Source organism: Podarcis pityusensis (genome assembly GCF_964106645.2).
Source record: "Podarcis pityusensis genome assembly, chromosome: 10".
Lineage (NCBI taxonomy): Eukaryota > Metazoa > Chordata > Lepidosauria > Squamata > Lacertidae > Podarcis > Podarcis pityusensis.
In genome coordinates, this window is record NC_138035.1 from 20534155 (window position 1) to 20556428 (window position 22274).

General features: G+C 42.6%; 1 protein-coding gene across 1 annotated transcript in view; it reads right to left on the reverse strand.

The window, feature by feature from the left end:
• Nucleotides 1–22274, reverse strand: part of TMTC1 (transmembrane O-mannosyltransferase targeting cadherins 1) — a 135229-nt gene that overhangs the window by 76148 nt on the left and 36807 nt on the right. Inside the window, exons 6-7 of the mRNA XM_081024001.1 lie at nucleotides 2182–2263; nucleotides 1564–1667 (exon numbers count right to left, since the gene is read on the reverse strand). Coding sequence (XP_080880127.1) covers nucleotides 1564–1667; nucleotides 2182–2263 — 186 coding nt within the window. The remainder of the gene's footprint in view (nucleotides 1–1563; nucleotides 1668–2181; nucleotides 2264–22274) is intronic.

Here is a 22274-nt window from a genome sequence, read left to right on the forward strand (position 1 = left end):
CATGCTGTTCTTTTCCATTCCGCCCTCTTACATGACCCATGAGAACATTTGTATTTTCTTTTCCAGAGTCTCACAGTTCAATCTATAGCAGCCAGAGAGACAATGAGCTGCTTGTCTCTTCCGGTACCTTCCATTTTCCAGCTTCTCCTCCTGGCTTTTTCTTCCCCTCACACTGAAGTCTTAGGGATAAACCATGGATGTTGAGGCATTAGGCTTGCCAAGCCAGAAACCCAAGAGCCTTAAAGGCTTATATGGTGGTGATGCAGTTTCCCCTAATCAAGGGATTAGACAGAGTGATATTCGGGAATTAAGTACAACCCATGAAAAGCTTCCACAGAAAGCAAACTGAAAATGTGGCGCTTGCTTTCACTAGTCCTTCACTGGCTTCCCTACCCTTTCAAAGAGACTGCCCAAATTTAAATGGGAGTTCATTGGGACTAGGAGTCTCCTTTGTACTGCTGCTCTCTTGAGGAAGTACCCTGAGGGCATTTGAAATAATCAGTCAAAGCATTTATCCAAGCTTTTAATGCTGTGGTGATTATCCTGGGAGAGCTCTTACTCCTAGTTCATGAGCAACTGGCAGTACCTAGCTAAACAACATGGCAAGGAATGTAGTCAAGAAATGAAACCCCAATTTTTTCTTACTTTCTTCCACCTACATAATTTCTATGTTCTATGTGTCATTTGACATAAGTGCTTCCTGTGTTCCAAATTTCTGACCTTCTCTATAAAAATATAAATGAAATATTTAGGTGTCCGAAACCCAAATACCTCTTTAGAATCATTTATCTATATCAGGGTGAATTTCAAAAATTTGAGCACGGCCAATATTCATATTAATGCTAGGTTTGGACAAATCTGTCTATTTTGGTTTCTCTAAGTTTCTCACTTTTACAGTCTTAAAATTTGGTCTGCCCATTTCTGCATACACGTCTGAATTTTTTTTATGCAGCATAAAATGTAGTATTCATTTTTGTGCTAGCTTTCCCTAATACAGTGGTACCTCCGGTTGCGGGCGGGATCCGTTCTGGAGCTCCGGTCGGATCCCGAAGTTTCCGCAACCAGAGGGTCCGCTTCCAGGTTTGCCGTGTTCACATCCTGAAGGATACGCAACCGGAGGTGTGGGTATCCAGAGGTACCACTGTATGTACAATTTTGCTTGTAGAAGCATTTTTGCAAGCAAATGTGCCATAACAGAATGCAGTTGTATATGTTACTTTCACTAAAATATGCATTTTTGCATGTACTCTGCACGAGAATACATATTGTTGCACACATTCCTTGGTTGGGCAACTCCATCGTAAAATCTGGAAAAGTGCACATTCACACGTGACTGTCAACAACCACCACATTTTGGACAATCACTGCAACATATCCACTGGAATTATTTCATGCATTTGAGTTAATCTAATCCCACAAATATTATGTGATTCCCAAGCATTATACAGTTATTTTTATAACTGTAATTTTCAGGAAACAACAACAAAGATTAAGGCTTCGATTAGTTCACATTAAATGGAAAGATAGCATCAACCCAAACATATGTGGCTCCTGTTACCATACCTTGTTAGAAGATAAGGTGAGAATGAAGCTGGATTGTCCTGTTCTGAAAACGCTGGCATAGAACCTCCCATTATCCAGAAGCGAAAATACAAAAGTAGGATCACCTTCAGAAAAGAGGAGATATTTCGGTTATTACTACAAAAAGGCATACAATTCATTAGGACCAGGAAACCAGAACCTATCTTAATATACCGGTACTTAAGATTCACAAACATTTTCAGGTTAACTGAGATAAACTGCTCTAACTCAGCATAGGGGCGGACTTTGTTAATATGGTGCCTTGAGAAAGGACAAAATTTGGTGGCCCCCTTTTTCTTCTAATTTTCACAGTAATTCATTTTGAAACAGTTGCTTTTTTATGGATCTTCTCAGTAGGTACCCAGTAGGTACCCAGTAGGTGGTTGTTTTGCACCCCGCAGCTTGGTGCCCTGTGCAGGAGAACTGTCCCCACCAACTTAAATCTGCCGCTGCCCAGCATACAAATTCTTATGTTTGTTCCTATGGACTAACAAAGTAAGATACTTCTGTATTGGGCCTGCTCTCGAGACTGAGGAGAGTCTCGAGATTCATCTGAAGAAATTAAAGTTAAGTAAGAATATAGTTCAAAGTAATACTTACATAGGTAAGTACCAAGGCAGCCCTTTTTAAAAAAGGACTTGTGATGTATAAGAACTTCTGTTTGTTGCTTATGGTCAGGTAACTGTAAAAAAAAGAAAAGAAAACATTTATGAAAGTGATTATCAGTAGACACCAATCTTTTAGAACTGGGGGGTGGGGGGTGTTATTACAATTATAAACTGTCTTTCCACCAATGCATTGAAGGCATTCATGGTTTAAAACAAGGTTTCCAAATTAATAAACACAATATGCAAAGAGAGAAGGGACATGGATGGAAGAGGAAAAAATAAGCAGATAGACCGGGGGGGGGGGGAGGTGACTTTGCTGCCCCACCTCTCCAGCTGATACACAGCACATTCCACATATTTAGGCACAATCTCCACATTTAGGTAAGATCTATTGTTTTTGGGTGTGTAAATCCCATGGGGTTCCCGGGATCCTAAGTTCTGAGGAAAACTGTACTCATGAAAGGAGTGCAAACTCCTTCCATGCTTGGAGGGAAGCTTAGGATCCAAGCCATTATTTCTCTGCTGCCTGCATTCCACTGATCCATAAATAAAAACATGTTCCTTTAGGTTGCAAAAAGTAAAGGTCTTTGGTCCCTGTTGTACAGTTTCTCAGGCAAAAAGGAACAAGGCGTCTCTATTGCACTAAGCATCTATTACACTCACCCTTCTAGTCTGGTTCAAGGAAAACTTTGGCTTAAAGGCTTCAGCCGAAAAAACAAATAAAAAAGTGCGCAGATTACAGTATTTCCCAGTTTAAAAGAAAAATGTCAAAAGCAGTCTTTTGATCTATGTCTTTACAGCAAACAGCAAGTAACCTTAACAACCCTTAAAATGTAAGGAAAAGCTCTGCACACCAACAAAGAAAGAGAGATAAAGCCCACATGAGATGGGTTTAAAATTTAAAGAGGAAAAGAAAACATGGAGGGATCTGGGTGTGCTCCAGAAAACACACTGTCTAATCAAAGCAGTCTGATGAATGCCATGTCAAAAGAAGTAATAATAAAATGAGCCACATTCCACAGAGAAAAGCTAAATTGTCTCAGACATTTTATGTCTATTTATTAATAAATGTCAGCATTTCATCTTGGTATCCGAGCTAAATGCCAAGCTAGACTAAAAAGGGACTAATCTTACAAGGTCTTAAGTTTCCCAAACCTCCACTGATTTCAGACAGGCAACAAGTCCTCACTTTAAAAGGCAACCCCCAATTACTCTCCATATTTCACCTTGGCCTTGATGTGAAGTCGCCGGAGGGAACAAGCAGTTGATTTAATTAACCTGAGAGTAGGCCCTTAACACCTCCTGTTTGCCTGCTTATCTAAGAAAGCAGTAGAAGAGGTTTGTATAAACCCTCTTTGACTTTAACGGAATTTGGCAATAAAAAGAATACTTACAATGCCAGCAAACCATCGGAAATGTCTCAATTCAGTCAGCAGCAGAACGCTGGCCCTATGTAGCCAGCCCCAATGAAGCATTCAGGCAACTCAAAACCACACTGTCAAACTACTCAAGACCCCAGTAGCTACTTATAAAAATCACACATCCTAACTGGAGTTTCTTAATTCATAATCACATTCAGGATACTATTGTGTATTCTTCTTCTTTGGCGATCACTCATAGCCGAGTAAGCATGGTCTTAGCAGTGTGTCCGTAGGTGACTGTGGAGGCCAGTTCTGGATCCGCACGTCCTTCCACATTGGGGACATAGGTTTCTGGGCAGGAACTGATCATGGTAGGGGTTTGCCAAACATGCTTTCCTCTTAGCACATTTCTCCCTTTTGTCCTGAGTGTGAGTGTCTTCAAAGTCCATGGCACCTTTGGTAAAGGCTGTTCTCCAATTGGAGCGCTCACAGGACAATGTTTCCCAATTGTCAGTGTTTATACTACACTTTTTAAGATTTGCCTTGAGAGAGTCTTTAAACCTCTTTTGTTGACCACCAGCCTTACGCTTTCCATTTTTAAGTTCAGAATAGAATAGATGCTTTGGAAGATGATAATCAGGCATCCCATCAACACGACTAGTCCCAACGAAGTTGATGTTGAAGAATCATTGCTTCGACACTGGTGATCTTTGCTTCTTCCAGTACACTAACATTAGTTCACCTATCTTCCCAAGTGATATGTAAAATTTTGTGGAAACACCGTTGATGGAATCTTTTGAGGAGTTGGAGATGGTGTTTATAAGTGGTCCATCTTTCACAAGCGTACAGTAAGGTTGATAGTACAATAGCTTTGTAAACAAGCATTTTGGTTTCCCTGCAAATGTCCCGGTCCTCAAACATTCTGCATTTCTATCGGAGTCACAGAGCACCACAGAGCTCACACGATGCTGGATTTTGGCATCAATGTCAGCCCAGGTAGGAAAAGTGATCGACACTTTCCAACATTTCTACTGGGATCTCCTCTCTCTCCCAGATTTTTTCGATGAGCTTGTTAAGTTGTTGTGTAAGTTCAATTCCGTCCACTTTGAATCCCATCAGGTCCATTGGCTTTGTTGTCTTTCATTTGGTTAATAGCTGTACACAACTCTCCCAAATTTGGAGATACTGCAAGCTCATCTCTAATTTGTTTTTGCAGAATTTGTGAGAGGACCTCGGCAGCTACGGGGGAGTTGCGGTTAAGGAGATGTTGGTAATGTTCTTTTCAGCACAATGCAACAGCTTCTTTATCTTTTAGAAGTGTGGTACCGTCTGTTGAGTATAGAGGGCATATAGCACAATTTATTGGCCCACAGATGGTCTTTGTGGCTTTAAAGAAATTCTGTGCATCATGGATGTTGGCTAAGTGCTGGATCTCTTGAGCTTTTATTATCCACCAGGTGTTCTTTAGTTTCCTGGTTCTTTGAACCTCAGCCTTAGCGTTGGCATAGGTTTTTTTCTTAGTTGTGCAGTTTCTATCTCTTTGCCAGATCTGTGTAAGGTGGCCATGTGTCCTAATGTACAGAGGAAGGCCTCTAATATAAAGGGATATCCTCTATTTGACAAGTGGCCCCAAGGTCATGCTGCTGCTCCCCACCCACCCCACAATCTTTGTCCTGATGTTGAAGCATAATTTCTGAAGGAGATATCTTTCTGTACACATGAAGGCTCTCTACCAAAGTTAAAACCCTAATTGCAGACAGACTATCACAAAGCTCACTTTCTTGGAAGGTAATCCCCAACACAGCAATGATGGGAGAAGCTGCACAACAGGAGTTTTTTTACTAAGAATGCAGTTCGTTAAGTGTGCTGTGAACCGCCCAGGGTCCTTTACCTTTTTACCTTTTATCTCAGGCCTTAGAACAGAAAGAAATGCACAAAAGGGGGGGGGGGGACAAGCCATATAACACTGGAAGGCATTATTGAGCAGGCTCGCCATAAATACTGAGAACATGGCACCAGTCATCAGAGCAGTATTTTCTGTCTGCTGTACTTCATGCTTCAGTCCGTAGTAGAAGCTGACAGGCTGGAGGGCTCATAGCACCTCTGATTCCAGAACGTCTCAGTGCAAATGCCAAGATCAGTGCTGCAAAAATATTCAGCTGCTCACCATAACTACATGCTAAACATGTCCAAAATGCATCTTTCATGGAGGATCATTTAAACAAAACAAAACAAAGAACTAGATGGTGAAGAAAGCCAGCTCTACTCAAATGGCAGAGTATTTGTTGTACAGAGGTTTTTTGTGTTTTGTGTGTGTGTGCGCTTTTTAAAAAAAAAAACAACCTTGCCTCCAAGCCAGCTTCTCCATAAGTCACTGTGTAATTACTTGGCTGCTTCCTTTTCTAAAATGCCTTTTAGGAATAAAACATAATCAGAACAACAATAAACAACACAGAACTGCTTAAAAAAGCAAATTCATATACACACACACCCATATAGTTCAACGGGAGGCCAAGACAGAGATCTGGCAGCTGTGATTTCCTGAAAAGGAGAATTCATCACAAAAAGCCAATGACATCATCACTGCTCTGAGACCTTTTTTTATAACCGAAGACAGCAGGACAGGTGGCCCAATAAAACTCACAACCATGTGGGTTTACAGCAGTGTTAAAAGTTGCTGGTACAAGATGGGAGTTGTGTGGATCAAAACAAACCCCTTCTAAGGCCAGACAGATTGTCTTTGTTAAGGTGAAGAACTCAGATGCCTAATTCATTTAAGCAAAGAGCTACTTGAGGCCTGCTCCACACAGCCAGTCATTTGTCTGAAGAAGATGACAGCCTGGGGCCTACCTTCTTCACAGAGCACTTCCATCTATAGAAACTCCTGCCAGTTAGGAAGAGAGCGCTGCTCAACACACCACCGCTTAGGGAGATTGTGTCATCAGCCAGAAGGAGCCGAGTCTTTTTTCCCACAGTAGAAAAGAGGCTCTGGAATGGAACTCAGCTTCCTGAGACAGTGAAACCCTTTTCACACGCCTTGTTAAATCAGATATTATTTTGCAAATCACAAAACCTTCGGACTCACGTAACATTGTCATTTTGAATGAATGAACATTTGAAATAGAGGCGGCTGTTGCAGGGAATATTACCATTGCTGACGGTGATCTGAAACAAACAGGACTTTAAAATATCAGGTGAAGGAAAACAATGTTCCTTAGACAGAACGACACCTTTCAGGACAGTTGCACCCATTTACTTAGAGGCACCCTGACATGGCCAAATATTATGAAAAACCTTGTAATCTGTGTGCGCTCAACAAGTCGACTGAAGTCCTTGCAATCCAAAAGGAACCTCTACAATCAACACACCAATATAAAAGGCAGAGCAAAGAGAGCGTGTAAGAATTTTGGAGCCATAGGCTTGTATTCACCTAACTTTTATTAAGAGTAGACCCACTGAAATTAATAGACCTAAATTGGGTAAAGACCTCTGCAGCACTCAAAGGAGCAATAGGAAGCTTCAATCAGTCCACCACACAATCAGTCCACCACTTCCCTACTAGACCAGCCTCCTAGTTAAACAGAGCAACTGTATGCCTGCAGAGCATCTATAAATATGTTGTTATGACTGAGAGCTCTTTAACAAATGAAATTAATATATCATTTTATTTTTGAAAACTGGTATCATTGCCTTGGTACCTGTAGCATCCTCCTCCAACCTGGGCTGCATTTATTCTTTGCTGAGGTTCAAAATGCTACAAAGCCCAATGGTTTAAGCCAGATTTTAATGTTAAAAATTGGGCTATCGTGATATTTGAGGATTACTTGATTTTATGGCTGTTGCCTGAACAAGGTAATTTAACCACCTCAAGCTGCAGGAGAGGCAGGGCTGTTTAAATGTGTAGCAGCTCATACTGGTCATATCAGCTGCTCAAAAGCTCTGGGTTCTGTCCCATCACTGCCAAAACTATCCGACAATGACCTTTTACAGGAACTGTAACTTGCTAAAGGCTTCCTCCTCCTGCAGCTCCCCACAAACTGTGCATTAAAGTCAGAGGATTCTCCACTGCTAACAGTTCGCATACACAAAAGGCAAGACAGCAAAAGGGCTACTTCGTGAAAGGTCAGAAAATACGCTGCAGTAAGAACAAATGGAATGAGATTATTTTCCCCCATCCCCTTTCATTCTATGACATGCTTCACAATGTATTTTCTATTCAAAGTGACCTACTGTTGTCCACCTAGATAAAACATAGATGAAAAGTGTAACAGAAACATACCCACAATGTGCCAATACTTGTATAGAAACAAGGAAGGGGAGAATTCCCTCATGCCAAGCATCCAATCAGCTGTCTGCTAGCTGACCAAACAAGGTTACAAGCTCTCAGCCATCCACTGACAGCTTCTCCCACTAGTTAAAAATCAGCTGCGGTCGTTGGTATATATGGCTGCCTATACATTTCTGACTTAAAACACAAGTAGGTTGTTCTTTTTCCTGGACTGATGCTGGTTTGAAGGGGGTTATGAAACACAGTATTTCATAAGAAAGCAACAGGATAGATACAGATTGTGGCAAACGTTGCATGTACACCTCTTCCCAAACCAGTGGTGGGAGTACATGGGATGCAGAATAAATGGGAGCATGCACACAGCCTCAGAATTCATGGATTCCCATCATATCCATTTCAACCCAAGATCCAGACTCCTAAGCTCCAGAAAAGAGGCAATGCTTTATTTGTAAGCTGCTCTTGAGCTTAGGGCAATTTTTGATGTCATATAGGAAATCAGCTGATGTGCAGCGACTTCAATCCTGCTTTTTGCAGGGATCAGCAACACAACTGAGTTCCCCATAAGGAACTTGGTCATATAGCTGATGCAGCCACATTTCCAACTGCTCCACCCCTGAAGTTCCCCACCAGTAATAGATGTCTCCTTCAAAAAGTTTTCTCTCTCTTCATATTCTGCATCTTTTTATTCTGCATCTTTAGTTTTCAAATGCATAAAATTACAGATGCATTCAAGCTTCTTCTAAATGACAGCTTAAAGTATTTGGGTAGAAAAGCATCTGGGTTATGCTCAAGTGGCCATAATTTTAGAAAACAAGAATGCCATGTATGGTTACTTCTGGTTACTATAAACAATGTGTACAGGTTGTTCCAGTTCAGGGCCAATGATGTGGTTTGCATAGCAGGCTCTCTGGAACGTGCAACTGAGCAGCTGCACTGAGGCTGGGATTTATGACATGTTTTTCCCTTGGACAGTTTCCACTTCAGCATCACAGCTCCCAACTGACCCATAACTTGAACTTTGCCACCTCTGCTTTGGAGGTAGAAAGATCCTGGAACACCAAGGATGAAAAGACAGATGGAGATCTTCCTGTATCATTTCATGAAGCCGCTGGTAAGAAACCACTCTTGCAGAGTTCTTCACATCCCTCCTGATGACTTCAGACACCAACTCCTATCCAGAAATTTCCTCAGCTTCTGGTATGCTGCCCTCAAGGCCTGCTTGTGAACTTCCCATAGGGATCTGGTTGGCCACTGTGAAAACAGAATGCTGTGAACTAGATGACCCTTCAGCCTGACCCAGTAGGTCCCGGCTTATGTTCTTTGCCACTACACAACACCCAAAGCAGACTTCTCGTTATTGCAGTGACCACAGAGGGTGCTTCTATATGGAAGTGAACTCAGTGCTTCTCGTGCATACAACGTTTTTTGGCAGGTATTTGAGAAAGGCAGTCCTTTAGCACTTGGGGTAAATTCAATTGTCTACAAGTTTCTGCAAGCTCCTGAGCTCTTAGATTCACATTAAAGTAAACACCATGCTTGTTCCTTCTAATTATGGCTACCTGGATATAATTCACGTGCTTGGCTACTAAAATGTTAAACTGATAGTACAGAAGAATTGTGAATCCTTCTAACTTTTTAAAATGCGTAATATAGAAAGAAAATATTTCCCATGAGGGATACATACACACACACACACACACACACAGTAGAAGAGATCAACTACCAGCTCAAGAAGGGCTTAGAAATAAAGCTTTGTCACTTCTCTGGAGCAATAGGCGTTTGGCTCTTGGAAAGGAAGGGAGGTGATTGAAATCAATGAAGTCATGGTTGGCAATTACTGCACCTGGTTTTGTACAAGTAGGAGAAGCTGTGATTGCACGGCTGAGGGCTTATAACCCTGCTTGGCCTTGTTTGATCAGCTGGCAGACAGTCGATGGAATGCTTGGCATGAGTGGAAATATTTCCCCCCCTCCTCTCCTGTTCTGTACAGACGCACTTCTGTGCAAGTATTGGCATATTATACATACGTTTCTCTTATGCTTTTCTTCTCTGTTTCATCCATGGGCTCAAATGGATTTGTCATAAAATAAAAAATGGGGAGGGAACCTCACTCCATTTGCTCCTACTAAAGCATGTTTCCTGACCTTTCACTGAGAAGCCCTTCGGCTGGTTTGTCCTTGGAGGGAGAGTTTTTACTGCTTGGCCTCCTTCAATTGTGAAAATTCCTTCTGTCTCCAGCAGCAGAATCTATTTAAACATTTTCCACTATGTTGTGTCTTCAGCAGATGATAGGCTAGAAGGGAGTATTCCACTGAAGCTGTTGTATGAGATAGTAGTTTCTCCATTTCTGGTCTGTTTTCTTAAAACATTGTTTTAGTGGTTAGCTGCTTATCTCTGGTCTGGATTCATACCTGCTATTTCCTCCTTTGGTACTGTTGTTGTTGTTGTAGCAGTAACATTGGGTCTGTATGTTGTTAAGTCTTTCCTAGAAAAGCTGTTCTGTGAATTCTGAGTAGCACATGAACGAAGAATTCCATCAAGCTTGGAAACTTGCATGCTCTTGCTGTCAGAAAGTGGTCAAAACGATTTTCACTTGCACCACACCTGACAAAAGTGCTTACATAAAAAATCTTACAGACCTATGTTTGCAAGTTTTAATCCTAAAACAGCTAATAAATGCTTACACATAGCTACTGGGCAGAAGAAGGGCGTTACAAATACGATACCGCCTTCCCACACGAGTTTTGGGATCAATTCATTTGTGCTACTCTGAATTCACAAGACAGCTTTTCTAGAAAAAGACTGAAAAGGATGGCTAAGGAGCAGATAGGAAGGAGTTGTTAAGAACTAGCTTTCTGGTCTCCTAAGCATCCTTATACCTCCCCCACACACTCAACACCAATGAAAATAGCCTTCACTTGCAAGACAGGAATTATGTGGGCTGAGCTATCCAATATTATTAAATATTTACTGACAAGATAAGCAGCGCTGATGATGTCTGGGCTAGTAGCATCCTTATGGAATGTTTCTAAAATGAAGCAAGCTCTAAACTAAATCGCACCTATTCTTGAATGGCACCATCTGTGCATCACCACTAGCAACTAATCCTATGCATGGTCTCTAAGCCTAGAGTGGGCATCAAGGGCATGCACAGAAGGTGGACACACCCAGACAAAGATCACTGCAATACATAGGGCAAGGTTCCTGACAATGGCAGAGAGTACATGCAACTTGCCTCTCTGCTCTTGCTGTCACAATTAAAGCTTGAAGCAAGACCTGGAACCTGAGGTTTGCTCAGCAGGTGTTCAGCCTGTCTGCCATCCACTAAACGCTGGAAGTGAACTACAGAGTAGAAAGCTAGGCCGCCAAAAGAATCCCCTTAAAAGCAAATAGCTCAGAGTAGGCCATTGCAGACCAAACTTACTCCTGAGACTGAACATTAAAGGCCAGTAATGGCGCATGTGAGGGGGTGGAACTGTCCTCATGACACCAGCATTTTTACTTTTTACCCAGATGGTAGGAACACTTCAAGGCTCTGTGGAAGCATGGCATTGGCTGCTGTGGTCTTGCCAGTGCAACCAAGCAGCTCTGAGGTAAGGGTAAGCAGCAGCGTGTTCTCAGGGTAAGCAGCAGCGTGTCAGGAGGAATACTCCACACCAGCACACTCTCTGCTAATATTAAGGGCACCCTGCTGCTAACAGTCCTTGCCACAGATCTGCCTCACTTTTCCTCTGCTTGGTCTCCTAGGTTCAGCTCTTGCCCTGCCTCACTTTGCCCTACCACAGCCGCGCTCCCGACAGCTTCCCCCTGACATAGCAGGAGAGTTCTTCCGTATGTAGATATCGCTCTACAATTCAAGTCTGGAACAACAAGAGCTGGGTACCAACTCCATTACTGTGTAAGTTTAATTCGACTTAGTTCTTGAACACAGCATGAGAGAGGAAACGGATTCAGGAAGCAACACACCAAATATATATCAGTCACTTGGGGACTTTTGAAGTAAAAAGTGAGACTTAGGTTTAATCAAATGAATGAATAAAATAGGTACAGAGCCAACAGAAGCCAGATCTGGCAGCACTACTTAGTAGTCAGAGGGCAATAGCTACCTCTAGACTGAATTGTCATCAGCTAGGAACATGGCTCTTTGTCCTCCCAAAAGGCTGATGTAAAGCATGAGCTATTTCCTTAAGTATTGTTCAAATGAAGACCCTGCCTATTTTCCACAAGCAATTTCCTTTATCAAGCCAATATCTACTCTATATCAGTTAAATGGAGGCCAGTTCCAAAGCCATCAGGAAAACAGGCCCTTCCTGTGCAGAAAAGGGTCTAATCTGGCATTCTGATCTGTCAAGCTCCCTTGCTCAAGTCAGATGAAATAAAGGAGGCTGTATTCATTCCACAGCAATGAACACACCCTAAATAGAACTGGTAACAACTTTCCCTCCTTTTTTCTTATTTGGAAAAGCTCTGCTATTTTTATAAACAGTTTTCAGACTGATTTCCTCCCTTTTAAAAAGACAGATGCAATTCCATTCACAATCTTGGAAGAGATAAAAATGATTCATTTGGGGGCAGGAGATTTTATTCCCCCCCTATGTTTTCTATTTTTGCAATTAAATATGAAGTCCAAAGAAAGCATCTCAAACTCCGATATACCAGCACTGCCAAGATGACTAGTTTATGGTTGTTTTGACATCTGACATGACAAGCCAGATAGTTCCTTCTCAACTGCACCTTTTCCATTTATTCATTCTCCTCAGCATCCTTTATGCTCTTAGGATTCATGTCTTAAATGTGGATTGATTTTATCACCATATTCTAACACTGGTGACACCTAATTTATACATTCCACAGAATTAGTAAGAATTGAGTCATATGTTGGACTACAACTTCAACCATCCGTGGTTATTGGCCATGCTGGTTGGATATTAAGAGTGGATATTGGCTTGATAAAGAAAATTGCTTGTGGAAAACAGCCCTTTTGAAGTCGTTCAACAACATCTGGAGAGCCACAGGTTAGCTGCCCATTTATTAGGTGTTCAAGAGCTGAGGTGGCAGAATACACTGTGTGACTTCAGGCTGTGTCATGGAACCTGTGGTGCCAGCTAGGATGGAACTAGATGACAAGATCTGTCAGAGGAGAAGTGGGATCCAGAGGTTGGAGACAGTGAGTGCTCAAGCAAGGAAGGGTTTCACCCCATTGTTGCTGGACATCACAGAAGGAGAGGGGGAGCCGCTGGAGCAACTGTCCACTTCGTCTCCTGAGAATGAAGTTCTCATGGGAGCTGAGGAGGTGGCCAGTGAACTGGCAGGGCCAGCCAAATTAGAAGCAGGCAGTGAGTCAGAAGGTTGGACTCAGGTACCATCACCAAGGACACACCACCATATGCACTGGTGCAAACTGATCTGCCCTGTAGGGGCACACACTTGCAACCAAGGTTTTCTCACTTGGGATAAGAATCACACGAATGATTGGTCCTGCCCTACTCTTTAGAAGTAGGGCAGGAGGTCTGTGTCTAGTGTTGGGACAACAACGGCTTTGCTAATTATTGGTCAAAATCCTTATAACTCTGTCTGTAGACCTTAACCGTGACCCTGGGTTTGGACAATGTAGATGCAAGCTCCTCCCTGGGAGCCAGCAGGTTCATACAGTCACAAAAAAACATTGTTGTTGTTGTTGTTTAGTCGTGTCCGACTCTTTGTGACCCCATGGACCAGAGCATGCCAGGCACTTCTGTCTTCCACTGTCTCCCGCAGTTTGGTCAGACTCATGCTGGTAGCTTCGAGAACACTGTCCAACCATCTCGTCCTCTGTCGTCCCCTTCTCCTTGTGCCCTCAATCTTTCCCAACATCAGGGTCTTTTCCAGGGAGTCTTCTCTTCTCATGAGGTGGCCAAAGTATTGGAGCCTCAGCTTCACGATCTGTCCTTCCAGTGAGCACTCAGGGCTAATTTCCTTAAGAATGGATGCGTTTGATCTTCTTGCAGTCCATGGGACTCTCAAGAGTCTCCTCCAGACCATAATTCAAAAGCATCAATTCTTCGGCAATCAGCCTTCTTTATGGTCCAGCTCTCACTTCCATACATCACTACTGGGAAAACCATGGCTTTAACTATACGGACCTTTGTTGGCAAGGTGATGTCTCTGCTTTTTAAGATGCTGTCTAGGTTTGCCATCGCCTTTCTCCCAAGGAGCAGGCGTCTTTTAATTTCATGACTGCTGTCACCATCTGCAGTGATCATGGAGCCCAAGAAAGTAAAATCTCTCACTGCCTCCATTTCTTCTCCTTCTATTTGCCAGGAGGTGATGGGCCCAAGGGCCATGATCTTTGTTTTTCTGATGTTGAGCTTCAGACCATATTTTGCGCTCTCCTCTTTCACCCTCATTAAAAGGTTCTTTAATTCCTCCTCTCACTTTCTGCCATCAAGGTTGTGTCATCTGCATATCTGAGGTTGTTGATATTTCTTCCGGCAATCTTAATTCTGGCTTGGGATTCATCCAGCCCCGCCTTTCGCATGATGAATTCTGCATATAAGTTAAATAAGCAGGGAGACAATATACAGCCTTGCCGTACTCCTTTCCCAATTTTGAACCAATCAGTTGTTCCATATCCAGTTCTAACTGTAGCTTCTTGTCCCACATAGATATTTCTCAGGAGATAGATGAGGTGATCAGGCACTCCCATTTCTTTAAGAACTTGCCATAGTTTGCTGTGGTCGACACAGTCAAAGGCTTTTGCATAGTCAATGAAGCAAAAGTAGATGTCTTTCTGGAACTCTCTAGCTTTCTCCATAATCCAGTGCATGTTTGCAATTTGGTCTCTGGTTCCTCTGCCTCTTCTAAATCCAGCTTGCACTTCTGGGAGTTCTCGGTCCATATATTGCTTGAGCCTTCCTTGTAGAATTTTAAGCATAACCTTGCTAGCGTGTGAAATGAGTGCAATTGTGCAGTAGTTGGAGCATTCTTTGACACTGCCCTTCTTTGGGATTGGGATGTAGACTGATCTTCTCCAATCCTCTGGCCACTGCTGAGTTTTCCAAACTTGCTGGCATATTGAGTGTAGCACCTTAACAGCATCATCTTTTAAAATTTTAAGTAGTTCAGCTGGAATACCATCACTTCCACTGGCCTTGTTATTTGCAGTGCTTTCTAAGGCCCATTTAACTTCACTCTCCAGGATGTCTGGCTCAAGGTCAGCAACCACACTACCTGGGGTGTACGAGCCATCCGTATCTTTCTGGTATAATTCCTCTGTGTATTCTTGCCACCTCTTCTTGATGTCTTCTGCTTCTGTTAGGTCCTTACCACTTTTGTCCTTTATTATGGTAATCTTTGTACGAAATGTCCCTTTCATATCTCCAATTTTCTTGAACAGATCTCTGGTTCTTCCCATTCTGTTGTTTTCCTCTATTTCTTTGCATTGCTCATTTAAGAAGGCCTTCTTGTCTCTCCTTGCTATTTTTTGGAAATCTGCATTCAATTTCCTGTATCTTTCACTATCTCCCTCGCATTTTGCTTGCCTTCTCTCCTCCACTATTTGTAAGGCCTCGTTGGACAGCCACTTTGCTTTCTTGCATTTCCTTTTCATTGGGATGGTTTTCGTTGCTGCCTCCTGTATAATGTTGCGAGCCTCCATCCATAGTTCTTCAGGCACTCTGTCCACCAAATCTAAATCCTTAAACCTGTTCCTCACTTCCACTGTGTATTCATAAGGGATTTGACTTAGATTGTATCTTACCGGCCCAGTGGTTTTTCCTACTTTCTTCAGTTTAAGCTTGAATTTTGCTATAAGAAGCTGATGATCTGAGCCACAGTCCGCTCCAGGTCTTGTTTTTGCTGACTGTATAGAGCTTCTCCATCTTTGGCTGCAGAGAATATAATGAATCTGAATTCGATGCTGCCCATCTGGTGATGTCATGTGTAGAGTCGTCTCTTGTGTTGTTGGAAAAGCGTGTTTGTGATGACCAGCTTGTTCTCTTGGCAGAACTCTATTAGCCTTTGCCCTGCTTCGTTTTGAACTCCAAGGCCAAACTTGCCAGTTGTTCCTTTTATCTCTTGACTCCCTACTTTAGCATTCCAATCCCCTATAATGAGAAGAACATCCTTCTTTGGTGTCAATTCTATAAGGTGTTGTAAGTCTTCACAGAATTGGTCAATTTCAGTTTCTTCAGCACCAGTGGTTGGTGCATAAACTTGGATTACTGTGATGTTAAAAGGTCTGCCTTGGATTCGTATCGAGATCATTCTATCATTTTTGAGATTGCATCCCAATACAGCTTTTGCCACTCTTTTGTTGACTATGAGGGCCACTCCATTTCTTTTACGGGTTTCTTGCCCACAGTAGTAGATATGATGGTCATCCGAACTGAATTCACCCATTCCCGTCCATTTTAGTTCACTGATGCCCAGGATGTCAATATTTATTCTTGCCATCTCATTTTTGACCACATCCAACTTACCAAGGTTCATGGTTCTTACATTCCAGGTTCCTATGCAATATTTTTCTTTACAGCATTGGACTTTCCTTTCGCTTCCAGGCATATCCGCAACTGTGCGTCCTTTCAGCTTTGGCCCAGCCGCTTCATCAGCTCTGAATCTACTTGTACTTGTCCTCCGCTCTTCCTCAGTAGCATGTTGGACGCCTTCCGACCTGAGGGGCTCATCTTCCAGCGTCATAACTTTTATATGCCTTTTGTCTTTGTCCATGGAGTTTTCTTGGCAGGGATACTGGAGTGGCTTGCCGGTTCCTGCTCCAGGTGGATCACGTTTGGTCAAAACTCTCCACTATGACCTGTCCATCTTGGGTGGCCCTGCACGGCATAGCTCATAGCTTCTCCGAGTTATTCAAGCCCCTTCGCCACGGCAAGGCAGTGATCCATGAAGGGGATTGCCTAAATGTGATAGGTGAGCACGGCATTCTTACACTGTGCGGTTCAGGATTCCCTGCTCCTCCTAACTACCATGGTGCTGTTCCATTGTCTTTCAGGGCTATTTGAAATACATGCTAGGTTTGGACACGTGGGTTTCGCTCTCACAAAAGTAGTGATGGCCTCCAAGATGGGTGGCTTTAAAAGAGGATTAGGCATATTTGTGGAGGGTAAGGCTTTCAATGGTTATGTTCTACCTTCCACTGTCACAGTCTGCTTCTGAAAGCCAGTTGCTGGGAATCCCAAGTGGGGAGAGTGTTGTTGCGCTTATGTCCTGCTTGCAGGCTTCTCATAGGGGTACATGACTGGTGACTACGAGAGCAGGAATCTGGACTAGATGAGCCTCTGGCCTGATCCAGCAGGCTTTTATTTGGTTCAGGTAATCTGGAAATGGAAGGGTCTCTAATACTCTTGTTACTGGCAGACTGTGATCTGGTTGGGTTTACACAGTTGCCACTCAGAATTTCTGTAGAGGTGGCATATCAGTTCTGTTTATTGGTCTGGTGGTTTCCAAAACTCACCTAGGTGCTTTCTCCCCCTGCAATGTTTTCTGCCTTCATTTGCAGGAAAACTGGAAGCATTAAAACACAAGTGGAGACTGTAGGCGCACAAGTGATACAAAACTTGAATCAAATGTATACAAGCACATGCCCATTTTCAGACTATCAACGAACAAAGTCTTTTTTTTTCCTTGTCCATCCCCTTGTTGTCCAGACAGAGCTGTCCACCTGAGTGACTCCAGGTGGTAAATGTGCTTCTAAACTCTAGCACAACCTGCCTGGATATTGAGCCATCTGTTGCCTGCTTACAAGACACTTCTCAGATAAAAATCAATGTTATCCATTGCAATATAAACACCGCAACTGAGAACAGTGTATATACCAGAAGCATCATTAGCATCCCTCTGTTTCTATATTTGATGTGGATGAGCTGCTTCGAGAGGTCTGCAGAATCCCTTGAACCGGTACAAATTACTGAGTTCTACAGAACTCCTCCTTATCTCCCTCTTAATATTGCTGTCAAAAGAGAATTGGAGTGGCATTGGGCCAAGCTCTGACCAGCCTGTCCAGTACATGTCCCTTCAAGAGCACAGCTGTACTGGAACACGCCAGACAACAGGAAAGTTCCAAAGGAAGGCACAGAAAAAGGACACACCCAAAACATGGTAGGCAAACTTGGAAACCAGAAAGACATAGCGCTTATCCACACTTATCGTTTGCCCTGCTCTTTCCAGACACATATCCACACTTTAAAGCTCTATGTCCAAGTGCAAACACCCGCTCTTTAAAGCTGAAACACAACAAATGGCAGTTCAGGTTTTCTGCATTGTCCTTTGCTCCAACCTATTGGGTTATCCCTGTTCCGTATGGGAATGGAAGGATCCTAATTCAGAGAATTGGTGGCTGATGAAGTCTAAAGACATCAGTGCAGTAACCACTGTACAAACAGCTCTTAAATCAAAAGAACATTTCCTCTTAGAAAGGCATTTGAAGTTCTAGGGTTGCATATTTTGAACAGCAAAAGAAGAGGACACATTTGCTGACTTCTACTTTTAACTATGGATCGCTATGATGACTCTACCCATGAAAAAGAGGACATGTCCTGGGAAAAGAGGATATATGGCAACCTTCTGAGCCTACCACTACTGACCAAAGCCCTACCTAATGTGTACAGCTTTAGCAAATGGTTAAGAGTCTTCATTATAAGCATTCCTTGTTTTTTAAAAAAGTTGGGCACTGTAATAAGAGGATGATTCTACACCCAACAGATGCATTTCCTTTTATTTAGAAAAGAACTTAGAAAAAACCGCATAAGCACTGAAAACTGCCACAGTTTATCAGAATGGATAAATGAAAAGACAGCAATACCATAGTTCCTGTTCTTAACGACAGCCCAATAATAAACTTCACAAAAGGTGTTGGCACAGAGCATACCGCCAACCGTTTCCGGCATTTATTGGAAGGAATGGAAAATGTACATTGTATATTGCCATTCAACAACAACAATATCCTTTGCAGAAAATGGGTTGATTCTGGCTTTGACTGAAAGAGATATTGCACAGGCTTGGGCAAGCAATTCTTTAATAGATGCACGTGCACACACACACACACAAAACCAGGCATTTAGATATAACAAATGCAACAGCTTCTCTATAAGAGGAATGAAAGTGGGAGAGGAAAGGAAAAAACTAAACAGCACAATTCAGACATTGTGCCAAGCCATGGTTTCTGGTAATCCTAGTTATGAATTGACACCATAGTCAGAACTTTCAAATGTACAGAAGACAAACCTTGTTTTGAAGCTACTTTTCTGCTTTCATTTTGTATCTGCTCCGCATCGAGCTCCATAACGTTCCTCCCTTCTCAGTGTTGCAGCAGCCTTATGAAGCCATAATTGTAGTTTGTGAATTCAAGATATAGCAGCACAAACTGTGGTTTGCAAACCAGCTCTGAACCATGCTTTGATATCCAAGTTCAGTTTCTTGCAAACCAGGGTTTGTAAAGTGGCATAAGTTCAGTCATGCAAACAAACCATGCTTTGGTGGGGTGTCTGAATTCAGCCATTAAACTGTAGAGATTTTTTCAGAGGTCTTTTATAGTTCCCAGGACAAAGTGAAAGAGTATATACAACACATCCCTGCAATGGTGCATTTCAGGTGAGCAATAGTGGAGGACCAGCTGCCTTTTAACCATTGTGGTGTAATTAGAGTGTTTGACTAGGTCTGGGGAGAGCCAAGGTCAAATCCCCATTGAGCCATGAGGCTCAATGGGTGACCACAAACTAGCCGCTGTCAGCCTAACCTACCACATAAGGTTACCGTCAGGCTAAAAGGGGGAGGGGATAACACCATACATGCAGCCCTGAGCTCCTTGAATGGATAGAAATATAATAAGTAAAACAACTTTCAGAGAAACTTGCCAACCATTACTGAACTGAGGGACTCCTGGTAAGCTTCTAGGGAACTCGAGGATTCTCCAGGAAATCGTTTTGGAAAGCCTCGGTACTGTACAAATACCATCCTTATGCCAAATACATTTTTCATTTTTGCAGCCTGATCCTAAGATGAACACTACTGAGCTTGAAGCAATTCATCATAAAATTTTCTTGGGATCATAGCATTAAGAAACAAACACCTTGAGCCAAAAGCAAAAAAACCCTGAGCTTGCCTGTATGGGCCTTGTATTCCCTCCCCAATATTATCTATAAATCAGTGACCACATCAAAGAAATTCCAAAGCATACCACTAGTATGGTTCTAAAACAAAGTTGTTACTAATTGCTGTATCTCATTATCAGGGTGTTCCATCTGTGTGCCTTTGATTTATCCTATGGTAATTATTTCTGCCTGCAGCATTATTTCCCATTAAAATCAAGGGAAACCTAAAAAGGAAGGAGATCATAGAGCTCTTCATGTGCTCTGAGCAATATGGTCTTTCTACATATCAATAATCTTGAAATCAGTTGAAAAAAATTTCTCTGCCTTAAAAATAGACTTTTGCATCAGGCTGGAAAACAAATTGTGGCAAAATTCAACCTTCAGCAGCAAAAAGTTGCCCAGGACAATGGAGTGCACCTCCAAGGGTGAAGTCAAACCACTGAGTTAGCAACGCTGAAATGACCCATCTGAGGTGCACGCCTGGACAGTTTGTATAGAGATCCTGGACTACCTAGATGACAAGACCCACTTCTCGGCTTTGCCGATGTGTTCGAAAGCAGAGCAATACGTTTCACACCAGCTTGGCTATAGGAGTTGTCAGAAGGAGGAGTACAAGGTGTCATCCAACCATCTTAGCAATTCCACTCCAGACTTGTGTAGGGTTCACGCCTTAGCCTTTTCTTCTCCCGAAGATATCCCACAAGGCAGTAGAAGTTTAGGATCAGAGTTTTCTTGCTCCTAGATGGGCTTTGAGACCCATCGGCTCCCCTCACCTGGTTTAGCTGGCCTGTCAAAGCTGTTTCCTGGGGTGTGGCTGCTGTCACATGTAGACAGCTTCTAGGAGTCACAAGTGAGAGCTGAGTGCATGGTGGGAACCAAAGGTGGGCAAACATGTAGATAATGCATACACTGCTTACTTTTGGGGGGGGCAGGAATCTTCAGTGTTTTACAAGTATCATAAATGTTACAGATATTATATACTACCAGTACAACAGGTATGCCAGCAAAACTCCAGATTATATATTGTTGACTATGACTGGCAGCTGTTCTTGGGCTAGCAGACAGGGAGTCTTTCCTAGTTCTACTTGAAGATGCCAGGGATTGAACCTGGGACCTTCTGCATGCAAAGCAGATGCTCTGTCACTTAGCTTCTCAATATCCATCCTTAACCAACCCTCCATGTTCTGGACCAAGAGCTGACCAAGAGGAAGCTGTGCAAAGGAGTTCAGTAGGGAGCTGAATCTCCTCCCTCCTGATTGGAACCCTGAACAGGAGGGTTATCTCACCTGACATAGCTAACAGCTGTTGGAAGACCTATCTTCCTTCATGAACTGGTCCAGCCTTCCTTTAAAAAATCCATCTAAACTGAAAGCCATGCAGCAGTGAATTCATAAGTTAATCATGCAGGGTGCTAAGCTAATGATATAATTGCCACTTAATTCTAGACACAAGCTAATAAGCAGAGATTAACTTAATGGCGACCAATTTAATATATACGCACATATATATGTCAAAAGGCTGGACCTTTCATCTGATCCAGCATACTAATGTATTATTATTTGCATTTTTGAAGTGTTCAGAAAGTCTTGCCTCGTGAGCACTGCTATCCTCACAAATCCCCCTTCCTTCGTTCTTCTTTCCTTTGTTCTGAGTTGTAGTTACAAGTAAAGCCCATGTTTTGAAGACCGTCACCATGAAGACTAAAAATCTCTCCATGTGAAAATCTATAAGCAGGTCTTGGTTAGGTTAGACTAGTACAGGGAAGACCCCTGTTCACATCTCTGCCCAGCCATAAAGCTCACTGTGTGACCTTAGAGTCTACCTCACAGAACTGTTTAGTGTAAAAAAAAGTAAGTAGGGAGCTATTTATACTACTTTGAGTTCTTTAGAGAGAGGGCGAGATGTAAAGGGTGAGCTGCTTTGACACATAATGAACTCCAGAAAGAGTTCTACACCTACGATCAAAAGCTTTTGCTCTCATCCCGGTAGAAGGAAAGTATCATTATTTAGCAGGCAGCTGAGCATCATTATGGTGCAGTGGCAGATTCAGACAATTGAGGAATCTGCTTATTTACAGATGAGCAGGTTTAGAAGAATCGCCTCAGCACTGAGATGGTTTTTATTTTTTATCTTATTCACACCTTGAAATTAACTGAACTACCCAAAGGAACCAAGATGCCTTAGCAGCACAGATATATTCTTTCATTATTAAGAATGTCGTTGAGGCCTCTTGTTAGATTCTGACATTTCCAATCTCCCAGCATGTAACATTCCAGAGCCATTAAAATGACAAATGGATTTCCAAGAGGGGGGAGGGGCGGAGAGAGATACCAGACTGTCTTCAGACTACTTT